Source organism: Carcharodon carcharias, chromosome 34 (genome assembly GCF_017639515.1).
Source record: "Carcharodon carcharias isolate sCarCar2 chromosome 34, sCarCar2.pri, whole genome shotgun sequence".
Classification (NCBI taxonomy): Eukaryota; Metazoa; Chordata; class Chondrichthyes; order Lamniformes; family Lamnidae; genus Carcharodon; species Carcharodon carcharias.
In genome coordinates, this window is record NC_054500.1 from 9,253,933 (window position 1) to 9,279,102 (window position 25,170).

General features: G+C 47.3%; 1 protein-coding gene across 2 annotated transcripts in view; it reads left to right on the forward strand.

The window, feature by feature from the left end:
• Positions 1 to 25,170, forward strand: part of LOC121272539 (RAS guanyl-releasing protein 1-like) — a 178,410-nt gene that overhangs the window by 122,052 nt on the left and 31,188 nt on the right. Inside the window, exons 9-14 of one of the 2 annotated variants that reach the window (XM_041179160.1) lie at positions 4,101 to 4,376; positions 9,610 to 9,690; positions 13,188 to 13,292; positions 17,837 to 17,946; positions 21,783 to 21,927; positions 24,820 to 24,856. In XM_041179160.1, coding sequence (XP_041035094.1) covers positions 4,101 to 4,376; positions 9,610 to 9,690; positions 13,188 to 13,292; positions 17,837 to 17,946; positions 21,783 to 21,927; positions 24,820 to 24,856 — 754 coding nt within the window. The remainder of the gene's footprint in view (positions 1 to 4,100; positions 4,377 to 9,609; positions 9,691 to 13,187; positions 13,293 to 17,836; positions 17,947 to 21,782; positions 21,928 to 24,819; positions 24,857 to 25,170) is intronic. The other variant, XM_041179161.1, reaches the window with a different exon arrangement.

Here is a 25,170-nt window from a genome sequence, read left to right on the forward strand (position 1 = left end):
GGGAATTCCCCCCACAGAGCTGTCTAAGTCATCCAGCTGTGGTGACCGCAGTATGGCGGCTGGGGGGGAGGGAGGGGGAGTTTGTAGCGTCCACTGGAGTGCTGCCCCCCCCCCCCCACCCCCCACTCACTCCCCCTCTCCCCCCGCACCAGGCGATCTGCTTCTGGGAGTCCACCGCCTCTCACTGGCTGTGTTTTGGACACTCTCACTGCCAACTGGAAACTACCCAATCAGCGCAGGAGAGGAGCCTTAGTAGGCCCCTTGTTGCATTTCCAAAATGGCTCCTGCTCAGAACGGCGCCAGAAAGATGGCATACTGGGCAACGGAAGGAAATTTCACTCTGCCCCCTCCGGTCCCGCCCCCATTGGGCATCGAAAATCCAACCAGGGCAGAAATAACGGACCAATTGACACCTGATGAAGATTCGCACTGCAATTAATTAATAACCATTAATGACAGGACTTTCTAATGTGGGAGGGGGATTTGTTACTGTTAAACAAACCTTTCTATCCCTGAGTACGTTACTGTGGACTTGTGGGAGTGTGTGCACGGGCGTGTCAATGTAGCAGTTGAGATTTTGGATTTGATGTTGGAATCCTATCAGTATTTGTGCCACGGTGCTTTACAGGCCCCTTGTGGGATTTGCTATGAGACCATGACAGTGAAGATCTTACAGAATGGGTCACACTGAGCTCTGTAAAAGTCGTGGCTAAATGCAATAAAATTACCCGCTGAGGTTGGCAGCACTGAAATTGTTCCTCCTTTCAAGGTGCTTCACCCTTCCACAATATCATTTTGAAACCCTTCAAGAACTCTCAATAGATTAGATAGAGAGAAACTAGTTCCACCTGGCACAAGAGTCAGTACCTGGAGGACATCTTTGACAGAAAAGCCAGGGGGTTGGAGATGAGGAGAAATTCTTTTTACTCCGAAAGTTACTGTGGCCTGGAATCCAGTGGCTGAGATGAAAATGGAAGCGGATTCAGTCGTAACTTTGAAAAGCGAACTGGATTAATGCTTGGAGGGGAAGCGTAAGCAGGGCTACAGGGGGAAGAGCAGGAGTGGGACTAATTGAGGTGCCTTTCAGAGAGTTGCCACTGTCACGATGGGCCGAATGGCCTCCCTCCACGTTGTAAGATCCTACGATTGTCCAAATCTGAGAGAGGTTTGAGTCGGGAATGGATAGCAAATGGTTGCACAAGTATTTAGCAGGTTCAGATCAGAGTCTGATGAAGGTCATCACAAGCTGAAACATTAACTCTGGACCTCATCACAGTTGCTGGATGACCTGCTGAGTATTTCCGGCATTTTCCGTTTTTATTTCAGATTAGAGTCATTTGCCCACTGGCGTCATTAATTACAGGAGTTTGATGCACAGTGATCTTGCACAGTGAATCCTTCACACAATGCCAAAGTCTTAAGTCGGGCAACAACGACATTCTTGACTCCAGCACCCTCTCCTCAGTAAAGGAAAAAAACACTTGCTTCAGTGAAGAGCATAATCATTCTGCTGGAGCAGCCACTCCACATGATCCATGTCCTTGTCCGGATGCAGCATTAGATCAATAGGGTTTACCAAAAGTATTTCCCAGTCTTGCCAAAGCGCAGCATTGCCATTGGGCCTGCTGTGTGGCAAAGCACTGTGCCATGCACTGACAAGGCTTCAGTTCATAGCCGCCCTGCAAGGCCGTGATCTCAGCTGAGGGCAGTAGCAGGTATAGATCACCACACTTCAATCCCAGAGTGCTATTGGTGTAGGGGGTGGGGTGCGGGTGTAGGTCACCCTTGTGACCTCTTGGCTTGGAAATGTTTGGCCAATGACACAGACGCCTGATTTTTCCCTTGGGCATGGGGACCACATGTGGGTCGTGGCCTCAGTGAGCGCTCACATGAGTCGGCCTCCTAATTGGCTGTCTCTGCATTCCCTGTCCGATTAAGGATGGAGGGCCGGGATGGCGATGTGGAAAGCCCAATGAGGGGGGTCCCCAGCGTTGGAGGAAAGGTGGGTGCTGCTGAGGGAGGTAGGTGACCACAAGGGAGCCTCAAAATGGAGATGCTCCCAAATGTACGCTCAACACACTTTAAAAAAAAAGACCCAAGAGGTGTTGTGGCTGTAAACCCACCCAAACCAGCCAAAGGAATGTTGAGCCTCGCAGCTCCATCATTGGTTATTTGGGAAGAGTCTCCACTAACTCTTTGATCTGCTGTCTGGAGGCTCCCTCATGTAGTTTACAAGCTCCGGACTCAGCCCAGGGCCCTGTCCGACACCTGGAAGCTTCCATTGATGTGGGATGATTTGGGCCTTGTTTGGCTATTTCCCTGGCAGCTCCCAGGAGAGTCAGCCAGAGGTGGGACGGTGTTGGCAAACCATCCTGAGTGTTTCTCACTACTTTCCTGGCACCAGCACACCTGCTAACCTGGGGCCCCAAACCTGTCCTCACAGTACCAGGAAAATTCAGCCCGAGGACTTTGTTTATTTTGATTTTTTTTCCCCCAAAAGTGGAAATGGGGGAGATTTGTTTCTCTGATGCCGCAGTGCATTTAGTCACAACATGGTGTGTAATTGAGAGCCATACAAATCACAAGTCAGGCCTCTGGCCTGGTTGAGTTAGCTGGTGTCAGGCCAATAGTGAAGGTGCTTTGGCCTCAGTGTCATTGGGAAAATCAAGCAGCATTCCTGCTCCTCGTTGTTCCCCATTGACCTTCCAGCTCTGGGTCGTGAAGGGAATGCTGCTTGATGCCAGATATGAACCCCATGTCATTAAATTATTCCTGAGGAGGCGATGGTGTATCGGTATTGTCACTGGACTAGTAATCCACAGACCCAGGGTAATGCTCTGGGGACCCCGGTTCAAATCCCACCACGGAATGGGAATCTGGAATTAAAAGTCTAATGATGACCATGAAACCATTGTCAATTGTTGTAAAAACCCACCAGGTTCACTGCTGTTCTTCAGAGAAGGAAAATCTATTGTCCTTATCTATGTGTCTTGCCTACATGTGATTCCAGACCCACAGCAATGTGGTTGACTCAATGCCCTCTGAACATGGGCAATAAATCCTGGCCTAGCTGGCAATGCCTACATCCAATGAATTTTTTTAAAAAAAATAGCCTCATCAAAGTGCCAGAATGTTAACAGTGCATCAAAGGTTTGATCATGTGGAGCGATTACATAAAGCAGAAGGTCAAGGGGTGATTTGATGGAGGTTTTTAGGATTTTGATTAAGTTGATAAGCTATAGAGAGAGAAACCCTTTCTGCAGGTGGGCAAGTCAAGGCCCAAGGGGATGTAACATTAAAATCAGAGCCAGATTACCCTGAAGTGAGGTTAGGAAACTAGCCATGGATGGTGGAAGTGTGAAAGTCTCCCACCAAAAGTGGCGGAATTGCTGAATTAATCCTTTTAAATAGCTTAAAAATAAGGGGTCTCCCATTTAACATGGAGATGAGAAGAATATTTATCCCTCAGGGGATCATGAGCCTTTGGAAAGCCCTGTCCCAGAGAGCAGTGGAGGCAGGGTCAATTAATATTTTTAAGGCAGGGGTAGATAAATTCATGACTAACAAGGGAGTCAAAGGTCATCGGGGGCAGGCGGAATGTGGAGTTGAGATTACAATTAGGTCAATCATGGTCTTACTGAATGGCAGAGCAGGCTTGAGGTGCTGAATGGCCTACTCATGCTCCTAATTCACATGTTCATATGTTCATAAACCTGGAGCCAGTAGACTTATGTTGGACAAGGTTCTAAAAGAGTGGAGTCAATGTAAGTGGATGGAGATAAGATACAAATCAGTAACGATCTCAGTGAATAGTGGGGCAGGTTTGAGAAGCTGAACCTACATCTGTCCTGATGTTCCTAAGCAACATATATACCCTCACTAGGTTCATATATGGTCCCCTACACAAGATGCCAGAAGACCACTAGCTACCATGTACGTTTACCATGTCAAGTGCCTCTACCTTCAGGGAAGAGACAAAGCAAACTGGAATATGTGTTTTGTTATGAATGGGTGGGTGATTGTTATTCTAATGCCAGCTCTTAACTCTGTGGGTGACTGGTCACTTCCCCTGATAACCTGCTCCTTTCTTTCCAACGCAGACATTGAACGAGATGACAGAGCTTCTCTCCTCCTGCAGTAACTATAGCAACTATCGCCGTGTCTTCAGTGAATGTACAGGGTTTAAGATCCCCATCCTAGGGGTCCACCTGAAGGACCTCGTCTTCTTGAATGAGGCCCTGCCGGACTATATCGAAGATAAGAAGATAAACCTGAACAAGCTTCAGCAACTTTTCAGCCGCATCTCAGAGCTGATCCAAATCCAGGGCAATACGCCGCCATTTGAAGCCAACAAGGACCTTGTACATCTCCTGACAGTGAGTCCACTATATTAGACTTTCAGCCCTGGATGGGCAAGTTGATGACTAAAGGCCAATCTTAACTAACCCAAAGCAGAGTCAGCCTCTGAATGTCTCTATCAATTCTAGCATTCGTCATTAACCTCTTGGACCAAGATTTTGGTCACTTGTCCTCATAGCTCCTTATGTGACTCAATGTGAAACATTGTCTGATAACGCACCTGTCAACTGGCTTGGGGAGCTTGAAAAGATGCCATATAAATGCAAGTGTTGTTGCATCCAAGGAATACACCTGTAGAAGTATCCTTCCTTTCTGTCTGAATTTGAGTGTCTCCCACCAGGAAATTTCCAAAATGTACATAGTTGGGTTGGTAATAATTCTAAATGATACATTAGTTATGGGTCAGAAGGAGCATGTCCACGTATTAGACTTTTCCAACTAATCAAAACTTGGAGGACAGCCATTCCCTGGTTCAATCCCCAGGGCAATGTCTTGACCAATTAGAGTCAATCTGCCGAGTTTGAATTTGGAACAAAAGCTAGGCAATTAACTGTCCTCTGCTGCATCCTCCATGGCAACGCCTCTACCAATCAGAATCCACTTGCCAACCAATCAGCACACTCTTGCCATGCAGTATAAATTGTTGGCCCCTTCACTATTGGTTTATCTTGCATTGCTGTTCTGCTGAGTGAAAGCTGAAAAGCTCAATAGCATGTCTCTTTTATTCAGCATACTCTAGTTATGAGTTATTTGTCATGCTGATTATTAGTTATGAGCTGGCAAAAGCAAACTTTAGACAAAGAGGCCACTGGTGCCAACTGAAAACTGAATTGGTTTTGGGTAGGGTAAGGGGTTATGGTCAGGAGGCTTTGTGGCACGGTGGGTAGCGTCCCTATCTCTGGGCCAGAAACTCTGGGTTCAAGTCTCACTTCAGGACTTGATGGCACAGAAGGTGTGTTCATCATGTGGCCAAACCGGTTGGTTATCAGCCTGTAGATCCTTCCAATACACCCGATGGCAGGCAGTAAGAGAGGCAGAGTTTCCTGGTCAGCCAAACTGCAGAGGGCAAGAGCAAACACTGCAGTACTTTGCCAAGCATAATCATGGACCAATCCACTGGAAGTCCATGGTCACCAATGCCCTCTTAGAACATGGTACCTGCTGGAGGATGAGTCAAACTGACCTCTGGATCTGATGGTTCTACATTAAGAGCCAAACCCTAAGATGATGATGTTAATCTGAAGCATGAACAAGACAGTCACCTCAAGAACTAATTCTTGAGCTGTTGGTCTATAAAACCAGTCTCACTTAGGATGGAGTGTCAGAGTTGTGACTGTGTTCCAAACCTGCAATAGTTAAATCCTTGTGAAGACACTTGGAGAGAAAGGCACCACTTTTCCTCTCTCAGGAACATCCAAGTATCCAGTTTGGGCCGTTATTGTGCAAGGTCCCAGGAACTCCAGAACAAGAGGGGAAAAACAGTAAAAACTGGAAGATAGAGTACTGGTCCGAACTGGTCTTGTATACCTTAGAATGGAACATCAGTAAAAACTGGGAAATAAGAGTACTGGTCCGAACTGGTCTTGTATACCTTAGAATGGAACACCAGTAAAAACTGGGAAATAAGGGTATTGGTCCAAACTGTATTTTCCTTCTGGGGAACAAGAGGGGAAATGTCATACCTACCTTCAAATGAGGAGAAACACCTTCAGATACAGGAAAGGGTTTAGGTTTGGTTTTAGATTCAGGCATTTGACAAACATAAGTTAGGAAAAGTGTCTCCATGCCCTTAGGCTAATAAATGGGCCTTTATTCACCGGCAGCCTATGTGGATACATAGCCCTCTCATTGGGCCACTTCTGAATGGGACTGACTAGATTGTTCTGCGCAGAGCTAGCATGCACCTGGTGGGCCGAACGGCCTCCTTCTGTGTTCCTATGACTCAATTACCCTATGACATATTGACCCTGTCAAGAGTTAGATTCCCGCTACAACAACAAAGGGCAGGATTTTCACCTCGGGCGGGCCTGGAAGTGGGGGCCAAACTGACCTGCCGCCCGCGATCGGGCCCCGGCCGCGATTTCACCCTGGCCTGCCACTTAAAGGCCAGCTAGCGTGAATCACGTGTGCAGCGCTCGGTGTTGGGGGGCAGAAAGAGGGCAAGGACGGGAAGTTCCCTCACGCACGGGAGCAGAGGAGCACGCACTGATAGCTCCCAAAAGGCACGGAGCTGCCTCAGGGGGCTGAAGATATTTAAAACCATAAATAAAGACTTTGAAAATGTTGAAAACACGTCCCCTCATGCGGCCCTGTCACCTGAGCAGGGACACGTTATCAATGACTTCAACATTTTAAGACCATAAGACATAGGAGCAGAAATTAGGCCATTCGGCCCATCGAGTCTGCTCCGCCATTCAATCATGGCTGATAAGTTTCTCAACCCCATTCTCCCGCCTTCTCCCCGTAATCTTTGATCCCCTTACCAATCAAGAACCTATCTATCTCGGTCTTAAATACACTCAATGACCTGTCCTCTACAGCCTTCTGTGGCAATGAATTCCATAGATTCACCACTCTCTGGCTAAAGAAGTTTCTCCTCATCTCTATTCTAAAAGGTCTTCCCTTTACTCTGAGGCTGTGCCCTCGGGTCCTAGTCTCTCCTACTAATGGAAACATCTTCCCCACGTCCACTCTATCCAGGCCTTTCAGTATTCTGTAAGTTTCAATCAGATCCCCCCTCATCCTTCTAAACTCCATCGAGTATAGACCCAGGGTCCTCAAACATCCCTCTTTACACTTTTCACTTTATTTTTAATTCCTGTTGGAAGCCTCATCCCGCCCGTGGATGAGGTTTGATGATAAATTCCACAGGCCGCTTGGCCTATTCATCTGCCCGCCAACTGAACGGTTGGACGAGCAGCGAAAAATCAGATTTAATTCATTGATCGAGGGCCTTAATAGGCCTCTTAATTGTGGGTGGGTGCGCTACCGTCTCTCATGTGGGCCTGTCGTACGAAACATCATGGGAGTGCGAGGTGATGTCGGGACACTTGCCCGATGTCATCGCGCATTATTTTACTCTCGCTCGGGTCGGGTGCATGCGTGCTCGCCTGACGAGAGAGAAATTCTGCCCAAAGTGTAGTTAAGTAGCAACTTCAATGTAGTAAAGTGTCCCAAGGTGCTTCACTCGAGCGTTTGTCAGGCAAAGTCTGACACTGAGACACAGAAGCAAGTGTGAGGACAGGTGAACTAAAGCTTGCTCAAATAGATAAGGCTTTAAGGATGGTCCAGGGTGGATAAGAGAGGCAGAGGGGTTTAGGGAGGAAATTCCTGTTAGGACCTCACCAGCTGAAGGCCCACAGCGGGGTAAGGGCAAGGAGCGGGTATCTTGTTGGGCCATAGGGCAGGCGGAGGTTACAGATATAGATGGGGGGTGAGGCCATGGAGAGATTTGAAAACAGGGATGAGAGGTGTTAAAATCGACACAGTCCTGCCTGGAACCAAAGATTGGAAAAAAACACCCAACCTCCCTCGAGCCAACATAGGAGAATAATCACTAAGATAAAAGCAAAATACTACGGATGCTGGAAATCTGAAACAAAAACAAAAATACCTGGAAAAACTCAGCAGATTTCTCTCCGCAGATGCTGTCAGACCTGCTGAGTTTTTCCAGGTATTTTTGGTTTTGTGATAGGAGAATAATCCTCGCCCTAAACCTGAGTTTGAAAACCATCTCAGCCGCCTGGGTTCTCCTTGCTGACCCGGCCACTGCTGACCATGGGCGGGGTTTTTCCAGTCCTACCCAGCTGCTGGACCTGACACTCCCACCTGAAGTCAGAGGACCTATTATTGGTCTGTCAAATTATCCATCCCACCCGCTATGCCTGGAACATTTAGGCTCTCTGTTTTCATATCCTTAAGACCAGTCATTGCTGTAACCCCATCCTCTTGACCCCATGTCTTATCCCTATGAGCAGATTGTTATAACAGCCTTCCTGACCACTTGGCTTAGCCTTGGTAAGACGAGAGGCTGTTAGAGCTGTCCCCTTGCTCATCTCTTTAAGATTTCCTTAAGACCAGTCACCGACATACAAACTTACCAAAGTGAGGGGCTGAACAAAACCAGCTGATCCACCGAGCCTGCCTGGGGGGGGACGCAGTGGCTGGGTAAAAGTTTCCCATCTCCCTTCAGCCCTCCAAGACGCTTCACATGAGCATTACAAAACAAAACATGACAGTGAGCCACATAAGGAGATAGTAAAGTCAAAAGCTTGGTCAAGGAGGTAGGTTTTGAGGAGGGGGAGTGAGCTAGAGAGGCGGGGGATGCTTTGGGAGGCTATTCCAGAGCCTGGGGCCGAGGTGACTGAAGGCGCGGCCACCAGTGGTAGAGAGATTAAAATTGGGGATACACAAAGAGGCCAGAATTAGAGGACTGCAGATATCTTGGAGGGTTGTGGAGTTGGAGGAGATTACAGAGATAGGGAGGGGTGAGGCCACGGAGGGATTTGAAAGCAAAGATAAGAACTTTAACATCGAGACATTTCTTGACCAGAAGCCATTGTAGGTCAGCAAGCGCTGAGATGATAGTGGAACAGGACTTGATGGAGAGGCACAGACAGCAGAGTTTTGGATGACCTCTAGTTCCCAGAAGGTAGAATGTATGAGTGTGTTGGAGTAGTTGAGTCTAGAGGTAACGCAGACATGAATGATCAATATGATATATTCTCTACCAGTCAGGAAATGGTGCAACTTCCTCTTGAAGGCAGAGTCAGCACCCACCATAAGAGATCTTGTGGCACAGTGGGTAGAGTCCCTATGTCTGAGCCCAAAGCTCTGGGTTTGAAACCCAGCCCAGGACTTGATGGCCATGGAAGGTACATTTGTGGTGTGGTCACGCATGTTGACCGTCAGTCTGTAAATCATTCCGATTGGTGGTAAGAGCAGGAGAGTTTCCTGGTTAGCCAGTACCATGTGCTAGCTGCAGTACAACAGCCTCCCCACGTGAAAAGACTCCACACGTGAGTTCTTGCCATGGGTGCCATTGGCAACCACCCTCCTCACTTCGAGGGACCGCTAGGAAGAGAGAAAGTACCCGCTACACCAGTCAGCAATGTATTCCAGAGGCTCAATACTCTCTGGGAAATGAAGACCCTCCCAGCATCCAGTCTATTCCTACTCTTCCTCAATCTCTTTATGAACACTGTGCAATTACCCAGTCATTGCTGTAATGGTTTTGTCCATCTCTTTCAGTTATCTCTTGACCTGTACTACACCGAAGACGAAATCTATGAGCTGTCCTATACAAAGGAGCCAAAGACTCACCGGACAGTGGTAAGAAAACACAATCCGAGTCGGCCCAAATGATGGAGGAAGACCGAGCCTCTGAAAGCAGCGCAAGGGTTTTCCCGATCTACTCACAGAAATACGGTGGAAAGATACAGGACCCCATGGCCTCGCCTCACACAGACCTCCCACAAATCCCCAGGGGGAAATGAGCCACTCACGTTATAACTCCGGGGCAGAATATTGCCGTCAGCGTTGGGGGGGTGGGGGGGGCGACAGGTCGGTGCGTAAAATGTCACGCGATGATGTCGGGCACGCGTTCCTACGTCATCGCTCATCATTTCGAGATCCCATTCGGCGGGAGCGCGCCGATTAAGGCCACTGACAAAGCAATCAACCGTTGTTAATAACACTGGCCGTCCAACCTTCAGGATGGGGTTGGGGGTGGGCGGGTGGGGGGCAGGCGAAGAGCCCAAGCGGCCTCCGTGTTTTTCAGGAAACCTCATCCTCAGGCGGGATGAATTTTCCTGAAGGTTTCACAAAACAGGTAAATAAGTTTTGCGAAATTGACAAACATGTCCCAGCTCATGTGACACACTGGGGAACATGTTCAAATCATCCTTTATTTTTTTTTTAAAGTTTTAATTATCAACTTAATCTCCCTGAGGCAGCTCCGTGTCTCAGTGAGAGTGAAGCGCTTCTTCGGCGCTCATGCAGGAAAGAGCATAGGCCCCGAACTCAGCCTACTCCCTCCCAAATCCCCCCACCCCCTGCCCGCACAGGTAGCACCCGCCTGTGTAAAATGGCAGCGTGCAGCCGATCGCGGGTGGCAACGGTTCCATGCCCGCACACCCCCCCCCCCCCACCCCACAACTGCCTGCCCACCCATAGGAAAAATTTTCCCCCAGGGGTTTCTCCCAGGAGGTGGGCAGAAGCCCAGACAGACCTCGGGGCTTTACAGCTTACAACCTGTGCTAGAACTTTACATGAAGATATTTGGAGGCCACTGCCTGATAAATGGGAAGTATTGTAACCCCTCGTGAGCAGGCTGGAGCATATCAATATATAGGAAGGTTATACAGGAGTATGAATGACAGCAACACAAGGGATTGGAGAATATTGCATGCCACAAAAGTGCCCCGGACTTCTGAATTCAACCCCAGGCTTCATCTAAACTTTCATTCCTTTTCCTGCTCCACAATTTGCAATCGCAGAATGTTCCATGAAATCTAATTTCTTCCCTGGTATAGAAACCTGATCATTTTTTTTACTGTTTTTACTTTACTGTAGGCTTAGACCTGGGGTCACTCAGAGGGTTGTGAATGAAGCTTTGGAATTCTCTACTCCAGAGGGTTGTGGATGCTCCATCGTCGAAAACATTTGTGGCTGGGATAGACGGATTTTTGGTCCCTCAGAAAATTAAAGGATATGGGGAGCAGATGGGAAAATGGAGTTGAAGGCCAAGATCAACCATGATGGCTTTGAATGGCGGAGCAGGCTCGATAGGCCCTGTGGCCTACTCCTGCTCCTATTTCTTATGTTATTGTGGACACAGGAGTGGGTACTCAGTCCCTTGAACCTGCACCGCCATTGAATCAGATCATGGTTGCCCTGTATCTTGACTCCATTTATCTTCCTGGGTTCCATCACACTTAACACAAATTACCCAACAAAAATTTATCAATCTCAGTTCAATTAGTTAATAGATCTAGAATAAAATGCCAGCCTCATTCATAATAACCATGAAATTACTGGATTATCATTGAAACCCATTGCGTTCACTAATGTCCTTTAAGGAAGGAAATCTGCTGTCCTTACCCGGTCTGGCCTACGTGTGACTCCAGATCCACATTAATGTGGTTGTCTCTTAACTGCCCTCTGAAATGGTCTAGGGGGAATTAGGGATGGGCAACAAATGCTGGTCTTGCCAGCAACACGCACATCCCATGAATGAATTTTTTTAAAAATTAAGGGAGTATGTGGATACTGGTTGAAGGAGTTAACTAGTCCTGTGATGATGAAAAATTAGGGTGGCAATTGTAAACCTCCTCTGCCCTTGCCCTGCTCCCTCTATGGCTCAGTTGTTAACTAGACTCCCAATAAGTCCCACAACCAGGAAGATCCAAGTCTTGATATCAAGTCTCTACAAAATTCTCACAGGCCTCAACAGGGTAGATGCAGGAAGGATGATTCCCCTGGCTGGGCTGGGAGGGGGTGGGGTATCTAGAACCAGGGGACACAGTCTCAGAATAAGGAGCAGGCTATTTAGGACTGAGATAATGAGGAGGAATTTCTTCACTCAGAGGGCAGTGAATCTTTGGAATTCTCTACTCCAGAGGGCTGGAGAGAGTCAGTCATTGAATATGTTCATGACAGATCAATAGATTTCTACATATTAAAAAGATCAAGGGATACGAGGCTAGTGCAGGGAAATGGCATTCAGTTTGAATATCAGCCATTATCTCATTGAATGATGGAATGGGCTTGAAGGGCTGAATGGCCTCCTCCTCCATGGTCTAGCTGCACAGTGTGAGTGAAACATGCGACGTGGAAAGTGTGTGGTAGTCACTGTGAAAACTGTGCTGTGAACAGATGGAAAATTAAAATCTATCATTGCCGTGATAATCTTGTGCAGCTATGGCAAGTGGTGCTGTGGTTTGCAAGTTGAGATACCAGGCAGTGCTCTGTGGTCCCTGCAACGAGGCCAACTTACATTTACAGAGCAGCTTTGACATAACATGAAGTGAGACATGGATAGAGATGCTGACTTTGGTTAGCACGCTCACCTCCAAATCAGAGGGTCATGAGTTCAAGCCCCAATTTCAAAGACTTGAGCACCTAGTTGCACTGTCAAAGATGCTGCCTTTCAAATGAGATGTTAACCTGAGGCCCCCTTGGGTCCCACTGCACTGCTTGAATGAAGAGAAGGGGCCTGGAGTGCTGGCCAACAGGCGTCCCTACATCCAACAGCACTAAAACACAGCATCTGCTCACTTACCCCATTGGTGTTTGTGGGACCAGTTGGCTGCCATGTTTTCCTAAATGGCTGCAAGTCAAAGGTACTCAATTGTGCTGTGAAGCACACTGGGGGCACCCTGAGGGCATGGAAGGGGCCAAAACAACGCTAGTCCTCACCTTCTTCCATAATCTGCATCACAATTCCTGTTGTCATGGCAACTGGGATTGTGCACAAAATGGCCGCTCCCCACACACAAGGAGAAGGGAGAACTGACAGACCTCAATAAGTGTGGAAATTTAGCGTATAAGGGTAACTGGTTGGATCTCCTTGTAATTTATAAGCCTTGGTATATCTCAATATTTTTTTCTTAGAAGCTGTTTTAATGGGGCCTCTCGGTCTGACAAATTGATCTTCCAAAATGTTAGCTATTTTATACCCACGATCTTTGTAAGTCTGCCCATTGTCATAGCCGAGGAGAAAATTGAGGTAGATTATGTTTCTGAAATGTGTGTTTGGCCGCACCATTCGCTGACTAATTTCAGTCCAGTTGATCAGCTGTAGTCTACTCATTTCTATTTGCTTCCAGTCAGTCCCTCCCTGCAAGCCACCCGTGGTTGTCGATTGGGCCTCTGGTGTTGCCCCAAAGCTTGATGCTGTCACAGTCAGCAAGCATGTCCAGCAGATGGTGGATGTAAGTACATGGAGTGCGGTCCTAACTTTAACGCTACCTATGTTCATGTGCAAACCATACCAATCAGTTAAAGGCCCATACTGCTGGATTAGAGGGAGGGGGTGGGGTAGACGGGGTGGGGTAATGGTATTGCCACTAGACTGGTAATCCAGAGACTCAGGGTAATGCTCTGGGGACCTGGGTTCAAATCCCACCATGGCAGATGGTGGAATTTGAGTTCAAATAAGAATCTGGAATTAAAAGTCAAATGATGACCATGAAGCTTTTGCCATCTGGTTCACTAACGTCTTTAGGGAAGGAAATCTGCTGTCCTTACCTGGTCTGACAGACCAGGCCTACATGTGACTCCAGACCCACAGCAACGTGGTTGACTCTTAAATGCCCTCTGAACAAGGGCAATTCAGGATGGGCAATAAATGCTGGCCTAGCCAGCGACGCCCACATCCCATGGATGAATTTTTTTTTTAAAATTAGGCTGCATTGGCAAGCTAGAAGTTAAAGCGGGTAAGTTAGTGAGTGGTAGGTTTGAGAGAGCTTGTCAGGGCTTACGTGGGTGCAGTGGTGAGAGATGAGTTTGGATAAGTTCGCAATGATGTGGGTTGGGTGAGTTGAGGGGTGATTGGTGGATTCAAATGGGTTTGGGAGTGTTGTGAGTTGCCTTTCAATTTGCTGGTGTGAAGTAGTTTGGTCATGTCGTCGGGAAGTGAGTTTGAATAGATATGGGTGCGTTGAGGAGAAATTTGGGTGTGCTAAGCTGTGTTAATGGTAAGTACCAATGGCAAGTAACATTCATGCCACACAAGTGCCAGGCAATGCCATCTCCAACAAGAGAGACTCTAACCATCTCCCCTTGACATTCAACGGCATTACCATCACTGAATCCCCCACCATCAACATCCTAGGGTTTAGTATTGACCAGAAACTGAACTTGACCAGCCATATAAATACTGTGACTACAAGGGCAGGTCAGAGGCTGGGAATTCTGTGGTGAGTAACTCATCTTCTGACTCCCCAAAACCTGCCCACCATCTACAAGGCACAAATCAGGAGTGTGATGGAATACTCTCCACTTGGCTGGATGAATGCAGCTTCAACAACACTCAAGAAATTTAACGCATCTAGGACAAATCAGCCTCCTTGACTGGGACCCATCTACCACCAGAACCATTCACTCTCTCCATCTCTGGCGCATATTGGCAGCAGTGTGCACCATATACAAGATGCACTCCAGCAAATTGTTAATCTTCCTTCGACAATACCTCCCAAACCTGCGACCCCACCATCATGACTTGGAACAATATCACCATTCCTTCACTGTCACAGGGTCGAAACCCTGGAACTCGCATCCTGTGGGTGTACCTACACCACATGGACTGCAGCGGTTCAAGAAGGTGGCTCACTAAAACCTTCTCGAGGGCAATTAGGGATGGGCAATAAATGTTGGCCTCACCAGTGACGTCTCCGCTCAAGAATGTAGGCAGGTTTAATGTTTTTATGCAGCTGAGTTTGAGTGGATTAGGGTGGAGACATTTTGAATTTGTTTTGAGTGTGTTGAGGGAGGTTAGTGAGTTCGGGTAGTTTGATGAGAGCTTGGCATGAATATGTTGGTACGTTATGGGTTGGGTGTTTTGATGGTAGGTGGGTTTGAGTGTTGGGATATGTTGGAGAAGCAACGTTCTCTTTATTGTACCTGTTTACTGTGGTGAGCCATGTTGTCTTCACCCACAAGCTTATGAGTGAAAAACAGACACAAGTTAAACTTCACAAATAGAATTGTCAAAAATAAACAGGTGGGTTAACAGACTCCACCCTGTTGGACAGACTCAAGTTAACCGCTTCTGCACCTCAGGATTTTGTAGCCTTAAAGCTAAATTCCTTTGACTATTACGGCATGGACACAAAGGGTTGAATGCTCTCCTACTGCCATATTATTCTTTCTGTTATACTTGTCTGTAAAATGGTTACTCTATCAGCAACGCACATCCTCAAGATGTTGTGATTATTTTGGTTAGCTGGTATAAGTGGTCAAACCCAATGTCCAGCAAGCAACACGCCCTCAACTCCCCAAATCCAGGTACCTCCATTCAGCTCAACCTCATGCACTCAAAATTAGCTCCCACTGACAGGGGCCAATCCGCTTCATGTCAGTCGGTTCAAAGCTAGGCCCCATGAAGTCCTGAACCACCCGAGGTGCTGGCCACGAGGGAAGTTTCTGATGTCCTGGAAAAAGGGGAAGCAGTGCAAAAACAGAATCTGATGGGAGCTGTGTTGAACAATTCAGTCAGCACCATGTGCAGGAACGGTATCATCGATTTGATAGGCAACATGCAATCTTCACGTGGTCATATCACATAGCATTTACAGCACTGAAACAGCCCAACTGGTCTAACTGGCTCCACACAAGCCTCCTCCCATCCTACTTCATCTAACCCCATCACCATACCCTTCTAAACCTTTCTCCCTTGTATATCTACCGAGTTTTGCCTTAAATACATTCTGCTTGTCACCTCAATTACTCCATGTAGCAGCAGGTTCAACTTTCTAGTTACTCTCTTGATAAAGAAGTTTCTCCTGAATTCTTTACTGAACCTATTAGTAACTATTTTATGTTTTATAGCCCTAGTTCTGCACTTGCCCATAAGTGGAATTATCTTCTCCATGTCTACCCTGTGGAAATTGTTCAAAATTTTAAAGAGCGTTATCATTGGCCTTCTCCATTCTAGAGAAAAAAGCCATGGGAAAGATAACAAGGTGATCCTTACTGGAGAGAGGGTTTAGTTGGAGGGTGTGAGTGGCTCGAGCAGTTATTCAACTCATTCCTGGGATGAGGAGCTTAACTTATGAAGAAAGGCTGAACAGGTTGGGCCTATACTCATTGGAGTCTAGAAGAATGAGAGGTGACTTTATTGACATATATAAGATCCTGAGGGGATTTGATTGGGTAGATACCCAGAGGATGTTTGCACTTGTGGGAGAGACTAGAACCAGGGGACACAGTTTAAGAATAAGAGATCTACCATTTAAGACGGAGATGAGGAGAATATTTTTCTCTCAACGGGCTGTTAGTCTGTGGAATTCTCTTCCCCAGAGAGCAGTGAAGGCTGGGTCACTGACTTTATTCAAGGCTGAGTTAGATTTTTGATAGGCATGGGAGTCAAGGGTTAGGCGGGGGGGAGGGGGGGGGAGGTAATGGGTTGGGGGGGTGCGGTGGAGGGGAGGATGGCGAAGTGGAGTTGAAACCATAACCAGATCAGCCATGATCTTATTGCATGGGAAAGCAGGCTTGAAGGGCCGAATGGACTACTCCTGCTCCTAAGTCCAATGTTCCTATGTATTTGGACAGCTTGTACAGCCAACGGACCTGCACAACCTCCTGTCCCATTGCACTCAACAAAAGTCAAAGCTCAACTGCCTGACAGCTTTGAAATTGCCTTGTTAAAAATGATTTTTAATACCACGTGAAGCAGGAATGGAAAAGCTTAAACAAAAACAAAAAGTGCTGGAAAAACTCAGCAGGCCTGACAGCATCTGTGGAGAGAGAAACAGAGTTTGTGGTTAGAGTCTCGAAACATTAACTCTGTCCTTCTCTCCACAGATGCTGTCAGACCTGCTGAGTTTTTCCAGCAATTTTTGTTTTTGTTCCAGATTTCCAGCATCCGCAGTATTTTGCTTTTATCTTAAAGGAGAAGCTTAACAGGCAGAATACTTGAGGTGATGGAATGGGTAAACAACTTGCATTTATATAACACCTTTAACGTGGTAAAACATCTCAAAAGGAGCTATCAAAACAACGTATGATGGCTGAGAGATTTTAGGGAAGTCACCAAAAGCTTGGCTGACGAGGTAGGTTTTAAGCAACAACTTAAAGAAGGAGCGAGAGGCAGAGAGGGTTAGGGAGTGAATTCCAGAACTTAGGGTCAGGGCGGGTGAAGTTGCGGTTGGCAGTGCTGGAGCGATTAAAATCGGGAAGCACACGGGGCCTGAACGGGAGGTGCACAGAGATCTCGGAGGGTTGTAGAGGTCATAAATATAGGAAGGGGAAAAACCATGGGAGGTTTTGCAAACAAGCACGAGAATTTGAAAGTCTAGGTGGGCTGGTAAATTAATTAGTGCATCAGCGGGAGAGACTGGCAGGACCTTGCGAAAGAATGTGGTCTCGCCGAGATAAAGGCTATCAATCATCCCCACTACAGCCCATGATGTTCATCATCAGAAGATGCTACAACTCAACAATGCTCCTACCTAAAGAGAGCTCCGGGTTTTTTTACCTTAATCACAAGTTAAGCTGTTGGCTCCAATAGATGTGCACCACCTAGGTGACCTGTAGCTTGTGGCATTTCTTAAGGGGCTTTGCGAAGGACACTCGAGGGACAGGAATGTTGTGGATCTCATGCACATGCTACAATATTGTCTAAGCGTGCTGGTGGGATGCTAACGGCTAGTGCTGTCGCAAAGCGTAACAGAGATGTGTCTGGCCCCTTGTGTCCAGCTCACACTATGATCAGTATCATTCTCACGTTTCACTTTCCTTTTCCACTTTGCAGTCCGTATTTAAGAATTATGACCATGACCAGGACGGTTACATTTCCCAAGCTGAGTTTGAGAAGATCGCTGTTAGTTTCCCGTTTTCGTTCTTCATTCTGGATAAAGATCGGTAAGTGTGAACTCTCCATTTCCTTCTGAATGTGGAACCAGCAACCAACACAAACGCACTCTGCTTTGCAGCATCCGTCTGATGATATCTGAACTGAAAGGGCCTGGATTTTGCAGTGGGACTGACAGCAAAGCTATTAGTGTCACAGCAACTTTTGGAGTCCCCGTGTGAGCAGAATAACACTGAAATCCAGAAGTCACCTTCAGTGACTTCTACACTTCTCTCGATTTAGTGGTGTTGAGGTCCCCTCAGAGTTTAGTCCCTAAGCAATCAGTAAATTGACAAAGTAATTTTACCTCCACGGGCTTAGTCTAACTGTAAAAACCCTTGAAAAAATTACACCTTGTTGAATAAGTTGTACCTGGGTTTTTAGCAGCATACTAAGTTCATAACTACCATTAAGCTCCCTCTCTGACCCTGAAAGGCTAATTTTACCTTTTGTGGAATGTCAAATTTTTCCATTAAAACTAAAAAAAACATGCATTTAATTACAAAGTTTGTTTAAAGTATTTTAGCTTCTCTCTTAATCCAATCAATATCATTTATGTCACTATCTGAAAATTAGAATTAAAATTGAAGGATAATCAGTACTTTTAAAATCCTGCTTTGCTGTCTGTGAGAGGGAGTCAGTGTCATTGGCTGCTTATCTTGCTTGCTGATATCACTGCTGCTGGAAGCCTGGAGATGCCCTTGACTTGCCGTCTTAAACTGTTGTTGAGAAAGGGGAAATCTACACCGTAGCTATCACTAGGGTTATGTGGATAGCTTTCTTCAAGGTCAGCAAGAGCCAGTGCTTCACTGTTGACAGTAAAATCCAGCCCAAGAGGGTTTAGACCTGTGCAGGTCAGGTTCAGACCCAAGCTAGGATGAAAATCCTTGCTTTCTGATGTTATGGGAGTACTTCAGTTAAGCAGGTTTGGGGCAGTCTTAGTCCAGATCCTAGTGAGCATAGGACCAATGTACGAAATTGACTTTTCTACACTGACTGGCATCTTCACCTTGGAACACCATGAGATGAGCTGGTCCGGGATATGGGAACGTCATTCTAGCACAGCAGACAGAGACATTCCGAGGATCAGGAAATTGAAGCTTTTGTTGTGACAATTCAGAAGGAGCTGTATCTAATTGGTGTTGTACCTGCTCTGGGAGTGTACAATGGGGGCATTGCAGAGGGAGCTTTACTCTGTATCTAACCCTGTGCTGTACCTGTCCTGAGAGTGTTTGATGGGGACAGTGTAGAGGGACCTTCACTCTGTATCTAACCCTGTGCTGTACCTGTCCTGGGAGTGTTTGATGGGGGCATTGCAGAGGGAGATTTACTCTGTATCTAACCCTGTGCTGTACCTGTCCTGGAGTGTTTGATGGGGACAGTGTAGAGGGAGATTTATTCTGTATCTAACCCCGTGCTGTACCTGTCCTGAGAGTGTTTGGTGCGGACAGTGTAGAGGGAGCTTTACTCTGTATCTAACCCCGTGCTGTACCTGTCCTGGGAGTGTTTGATGGGGACAGTGTAGAGGGACCTTCACTCTGTATCTAACCCAGTGCTGTACCTGTCCTGGGAGTGTTTGATGGGGACAGTGTAGAGGGAGCTTTACTCTGTATCTAACCCCGTGCTGTACCTGTCCTGGGAGTGTTTGATGGGGACAGTGTAGAGGGAGCTTTACTCTGTATCTAACCCTGTGCTGTACCTGTCCTGGGAGTGTTTGATGGGGACAGTGTAGAGGGAGCTTTACTCTGTATCTAACCCCGTGCTGTACCTGTCCTGGGAGTGTTTGATGGGGACAGTGTAGAAGGAGATTTACTCTGTATCTAACCCCGTGCTGTACCTGTCCTGGGAGTGTTTGATGGGGACAGTGTAGAAGGAGATTTACTCTGTATCTAACCCCGTGCTGTACCTGTCCTGGGAGTGTTTGATGGGGACGGTGTAGAGGGAGCTTTACTCTGTATCTAACCCCGTGCTGTACCTGTCCTGGGAGTGTTTGATGGGGACAGTGTAGAGGGAGATTTACTCTGTATCTAACCCCGTGCTGTACCTGTCCTGGGAGTGTTTGATGGGGACGGTGTAGAGGGAGCTTTACTCTGTATCTAACCCCGTGCTGTACCTGTCCTGGGAGTGTTTGATGGGGACAGTGTAGAGGGAGATTTATTCTGTATCTAACCCCATGCTGTACCTGTCCTGGGAGTGTTTGATGGGGACAGTGTAGAGGGAGCTTTACTCTGTATCTAACCCCGTGCTGTACCTGCCCTGGGAGTGTTTGATGGGGACAGTGTAGAGGGAGCTTTACTCTGTATCTAACCCCGTGCTGTACCTGTCCTGGGAGTGTTTGATGGGGACAGTGTAGAGGGAGCTTTACTCTGTATCTAACCCCGTGCTGTACCTGTCCTGGGAGTTTGATGGGGACAGTGTAGAGGGAGCTTTACTCTGTATCTAACCCCGTGCTGTACCTGTCCTGGGAGTGTTTGACGGGGACGGTGTAGAGGGAGCTTTACTCTGTATCTAACCCTGTGCTGTACCTGTCCTGGGAGTGTTTGATTGGGACAGTGTAGAGGAAGCTTTACTCTGTATCTAACCCCGTGCTGTACCTGTCCTGGGAGTGTTTGATGGGGACGGTGTAGAGGGAGATTTACTCTGTATCTAACCCCGTGCTGTACCTGTCCTGGGAGTGTTTGACGGGGACGGTGTAGAGGGAGCTTTACTCTGTATCTAACCCCGTGCTGTACCTGTCCTGGGAGTGTTTGATAGGGAGTGTAGAGGGAGCTTTACTCTGTATCTAACCCCGTGCTGTACCTGTCCTGGGAGTGTTTGATGGGACAGTGTAGACCGTGCTGTACTTGGCCTAGCTTGGTCCATGTTGGTGTTTATGCTGCACAGGAATCTCCTTCCACTCTACTTCATCTCACCCTATTAACATATCCTTCTATTCCTTTTCCCCCGTCATGTAATGAACTAGTTTCCCCTTAACTGCATCTATGCTATTCACCTCAACCACTCCATGTGGTGGTGGGTTCCACATCCTACCAGCTCCAAGGCTCAATGAGGTGACAGAAAATGTTCTTGGCACGCTGCCCATGAATTGGAGGGAGCTGTAAGTTCAATGGAACCAAAGGATCCTCAGTCATAATTGATCAAGTAACTGATCTTTTCTTCTGAATTTTTTGAGGCCTTTACTAGGCCCACAATGGCAACCCTCCCCCTCCCCCTCCCTCACGCCTACTTCCACGAGATTGTCCGAACTTTGACCCAACGACACTGAGAAAAACAACCATTGGCGATGAGAATTTCTCCTTCGGGCGCAATCGACAAGTGGCACTTGAGATTGCGTAGGTTTTCCAAATTAAAACCATAATTCAAGTTTTGGCTCAAACACATTGGCATACCGCCGAGCTTAAGATCGTCCGCCATCCTGCACAGTTGGGCGCCATTTTAGAAAGTAACCTTTCATACTTACTCTTTGAATTAAGGAATAATTCTTCGACATATTTCCGAACGGTAACCTGGGTGAAGCTTGTTTGGGTGAAGGTTACGATGAGATTTGGAACTAAGTGGTTGAGGCGGGAATAAAGAAGGAGGCTGTGCGTTTTTATGCTACCTTAAGACGTCCAAAAGCATTTTCACAACCACTTTTGAAGTGTCGTACTGTGGGAAATGTGGCGGTTAATCCTCGCACAGCAAGATCCCACAAACAGCAGTGCGATAATGAGCAGATAATGTGTTTTTGGGTGACGTTAGTTGAGGGGTAGATCTTGACCGGGACAGCGGTAGGCGGCGTATCGGTGAGTAAGAGTCACTGGCAGGCACGATTGCTGAGCAATGAGTTTTGGTTGCTTTCTTACAGTGAAGGCCTGGTCAGCAGGGAGGAGATTACCGCGTACTTCATGAGAGGCAGTTCCATCTGCTCCAAGCTACGGCTGGGCTTCCTGCACAACTTTCAGGAGACCACCTACAAGAAGCCGACGTTCTGTGACAACTGTGCTGGCTTCGTAAGTCTCGGCCTCAGTTAGACTGCATTTCTATAGCGCCTTTCGTGACCTCGGGGCACTCCCGAAGTGCTTTGCAGCCAGTGGAGCGTAGCCACTGATACAACACAGGGAATCACAGCAGCTAGTTAGAGCAAGATCCCACACGCAGTGACGTGTTAGTGACCATCAAACATTCCCGGGGCAGATACAGCTCAGGGTTAAATACAGAGCAGCCACGTGTTAGTGACCAGATCATGTTTTAGTGAAGTTAGCTGAGGGATAAACTTTGCTCCCCCTCGAAATTGTGGCCCATAGGATCTTTTACGCCTACGTGAGCGGGTAGACGGGTCCTCGGTTTAACGTCTCAGCCAAAAGACGGCATCTCTGACAGTGCAGCACTCCCTCAGCACTGCACCGGGATGTCAGCCCAGGTTCTCTGTTCAAGTCCCTGGATCAGTACTCACATAAAAGAAGTCATGGAGCTTGATGAGGAGAAAGGGGGATGCTGAGTAGGCAATGGAGGCAATTAAAGGAGAAGAGACAAATTAGTATTTAGGAGGATATTTTTGAACGGTGGAATGGTGTAACGAGGTTTTAGCAGAGAAGGCCAGAGGGTAGAGGTGCGGTAGCTGACTGAACAGTCGTTGAGAGTGGAAAAAAACAGGAAACAAGCAGTAATTGGCAGAGTGGAGCGTGTGGGCTGAGGGATGAGACTGGAAAAAGCCACTCAGAGAGGGTGCAGAGAGAGGCCGAAGGAGGGCTTGGATAGCCCATGTTGTGATATGAGAGGGGATTTCACCAGCCTGCAATCCTGGCAGGAGCTTCCCTGGTGAATAGTGTGGGTCGGAGGTAAGGTGGCAATGTTGGAGCCCCAGCAATACAACCCACTCTTCCTGTGATTGGAGAACCCTACGGAGAATGCAGGGTCATGGACTTAATCCATTGTTTCCTTAAGTACCGGGCCTTGCCCTCATCCAAATGGCCGCCCTTAATAATGGGCTTAAGCAGTGAATGTAGCAAGTTATTTGTAGATTTGTTATGTTTAACTGTATGTAGGTGGTGGGCATTAGCTGGGGTTTCCCTTCAGTACAGATATAAAGAGACACTGGCGGTGAGCCATGGCCTAGTGGCCGTGCCCTTGCCTCTGACTCTGAAGGTTGTGTGTTTAAGTCCCAGTCTGAAGGGTTAAATCTAAAGTCAGTGAAGCTTTCGGGGAATGTTTTTCTGCTGGCACGATCGAGGCCTTTCATGACCAGTGGGCACTGGTGGGACTGGGGAGCTTTACTGACCCCCACAACCACATTTTGGTTTAACCTTTTGTAAACTTTCTTTGTAGTTTATCTTTTGTTGCAGTTTCCCTTTAAGGACCTACCCCTTTTATTTGTTTATTTGACCTTTTGTTAATTTGTCCCCCTTTTCTGTTAATTTGTTACGCTCAAAAGAATATGAAGAGACACTTATTGAGAATGTGCTGGGGTTGAGTTAGGAGGTATATGCTTGAAATATCTCAGTCCGTAAGTAAGTGTAAGACTGAGTAAAGATTGGTTCCTTCACCAACTGGCTTTCCAGGTTAGAAGAGCGCAGACGAGCTGACTGTGGTAAGTCCTCACCCAATTGCCCCACACTTATAGCAGTGAACAGCAATGCCTCATCCAAAGGCACTGAGGCCAATTACTGCAGGAGTTAAAGGGTAAAGGGCACAGGCTGCAGGACGCTGGAGAAGGGGGGAGAGAATTAAAGGGTAAGGGTATGAGGTGGGAAATAAATAAATTTTAATTGAGGCAAGCAAAAAAAAAGGCATTGCTGGTCAGGTGGAGCTGTTGGCAGGCATCCCACTCTGATACCACACATATCGCCAAATATCATCTTTCACCAAGATGTTACATTGTGTTTGAATTTATCAATGCATTACTGATTGTTTATTTTTTTTATACCACTGAGACCCGCAAAATATTTGTCATGAAATTAGTATCATGAATACAACAGTACTTCTTTAAATCCCCGTGCTATTACATCCTTCCCATGCCAACTCTCTTATGCCATACTTATCCTATTCTTTCATCCCTGTCATATTATCCCCATCTGACCCCCTCTTCCTATGCCTTCCCCATCCCCCATTCCATCCCTCCCTTGCATTCCTCCCCTAATGTTGGTCCACCCTGTCTCATGTCACCCTACACACCTGTCATTCCCCTCATCCCTCTCATCCCTCCCTCCCATGCCATCCCCCTATGCCATTCCCTCCAGCTAAGCTGTTCCCTCCCACTCTGTCCACCCCCCTATATGTCCCACCCATCCAATGCCTCCCCCATCCCATGTCATCACCGCCTCCCATGAAGTCCCCTCCCCATACTATCATCTCCCCTCAGCATGTTGTCTCCTCACCTCTCCTGTACCAAGCCCTCCCCCTACCCATGTAATTCAACCTCTCCCACATCCCCTCCTCCCTCCTATGCCATCTTCCCTACCACGCCGTTCCCCCAAGTGCTGGCCCCTTCACACATCATCCCTTCTCCCCTACATACTGTCCCATCCGCCCCAATGTTGTCCCCTCCTCCCCATGCTGTCCCCTCCTCATGTCATCTCTTCCCCCTATGTACTGTCCCCTCACCCTAATGTTGTCCCCTCCTCATGCCATCCCTTCCCCCAACTGCTGCCCCCTCCCTCCTCCCATGCTGTCCCCAACTCCACCCACCACATCAATCCACCAACCTATCAGAAGTTATAGGCATTATATAGATATTAATGTACACAATATATATGATTGGCAATAACACAGTCCCCAAGCAACAGTCCCCTCTTGGTAAGTTTGATGTTATATACAGGACATGGCTGATGATAATTCAGAGGAGGTTTCTCATGTAATAAATATTTTCAGTCCAAAATTAATTCCTCTTTCTTTTGCCTTTACAGCTGTGGGGTGTAATTAAACAAGGATACAGGTGTCAGGGTAAGAAAAATCTTTACATTCTTATCTTTTTTTTACCAATCAGTCCAGCTACCCCTTGTTAAATGTGTTGGTGTCTATGTTGCTTGTTAAATGCTGATTCAGGGAGTTCACTGCTAAACATGCTGCTCAGGTACACACGACAGGAAGATCACAGGTTAGACCCCCCTTTAGGTCTCCAATTTGCCTATTGAAAGGGACATGCCAGCTGGATCAGGCAGTGCTACGAACTCCCAGCTAGAAAGCTGGTAATGGGGGCACTGCGTTGACATTAATGGGCCAGTGGACTCTACCCCCCCCATTCTGAGGCTGTTTCT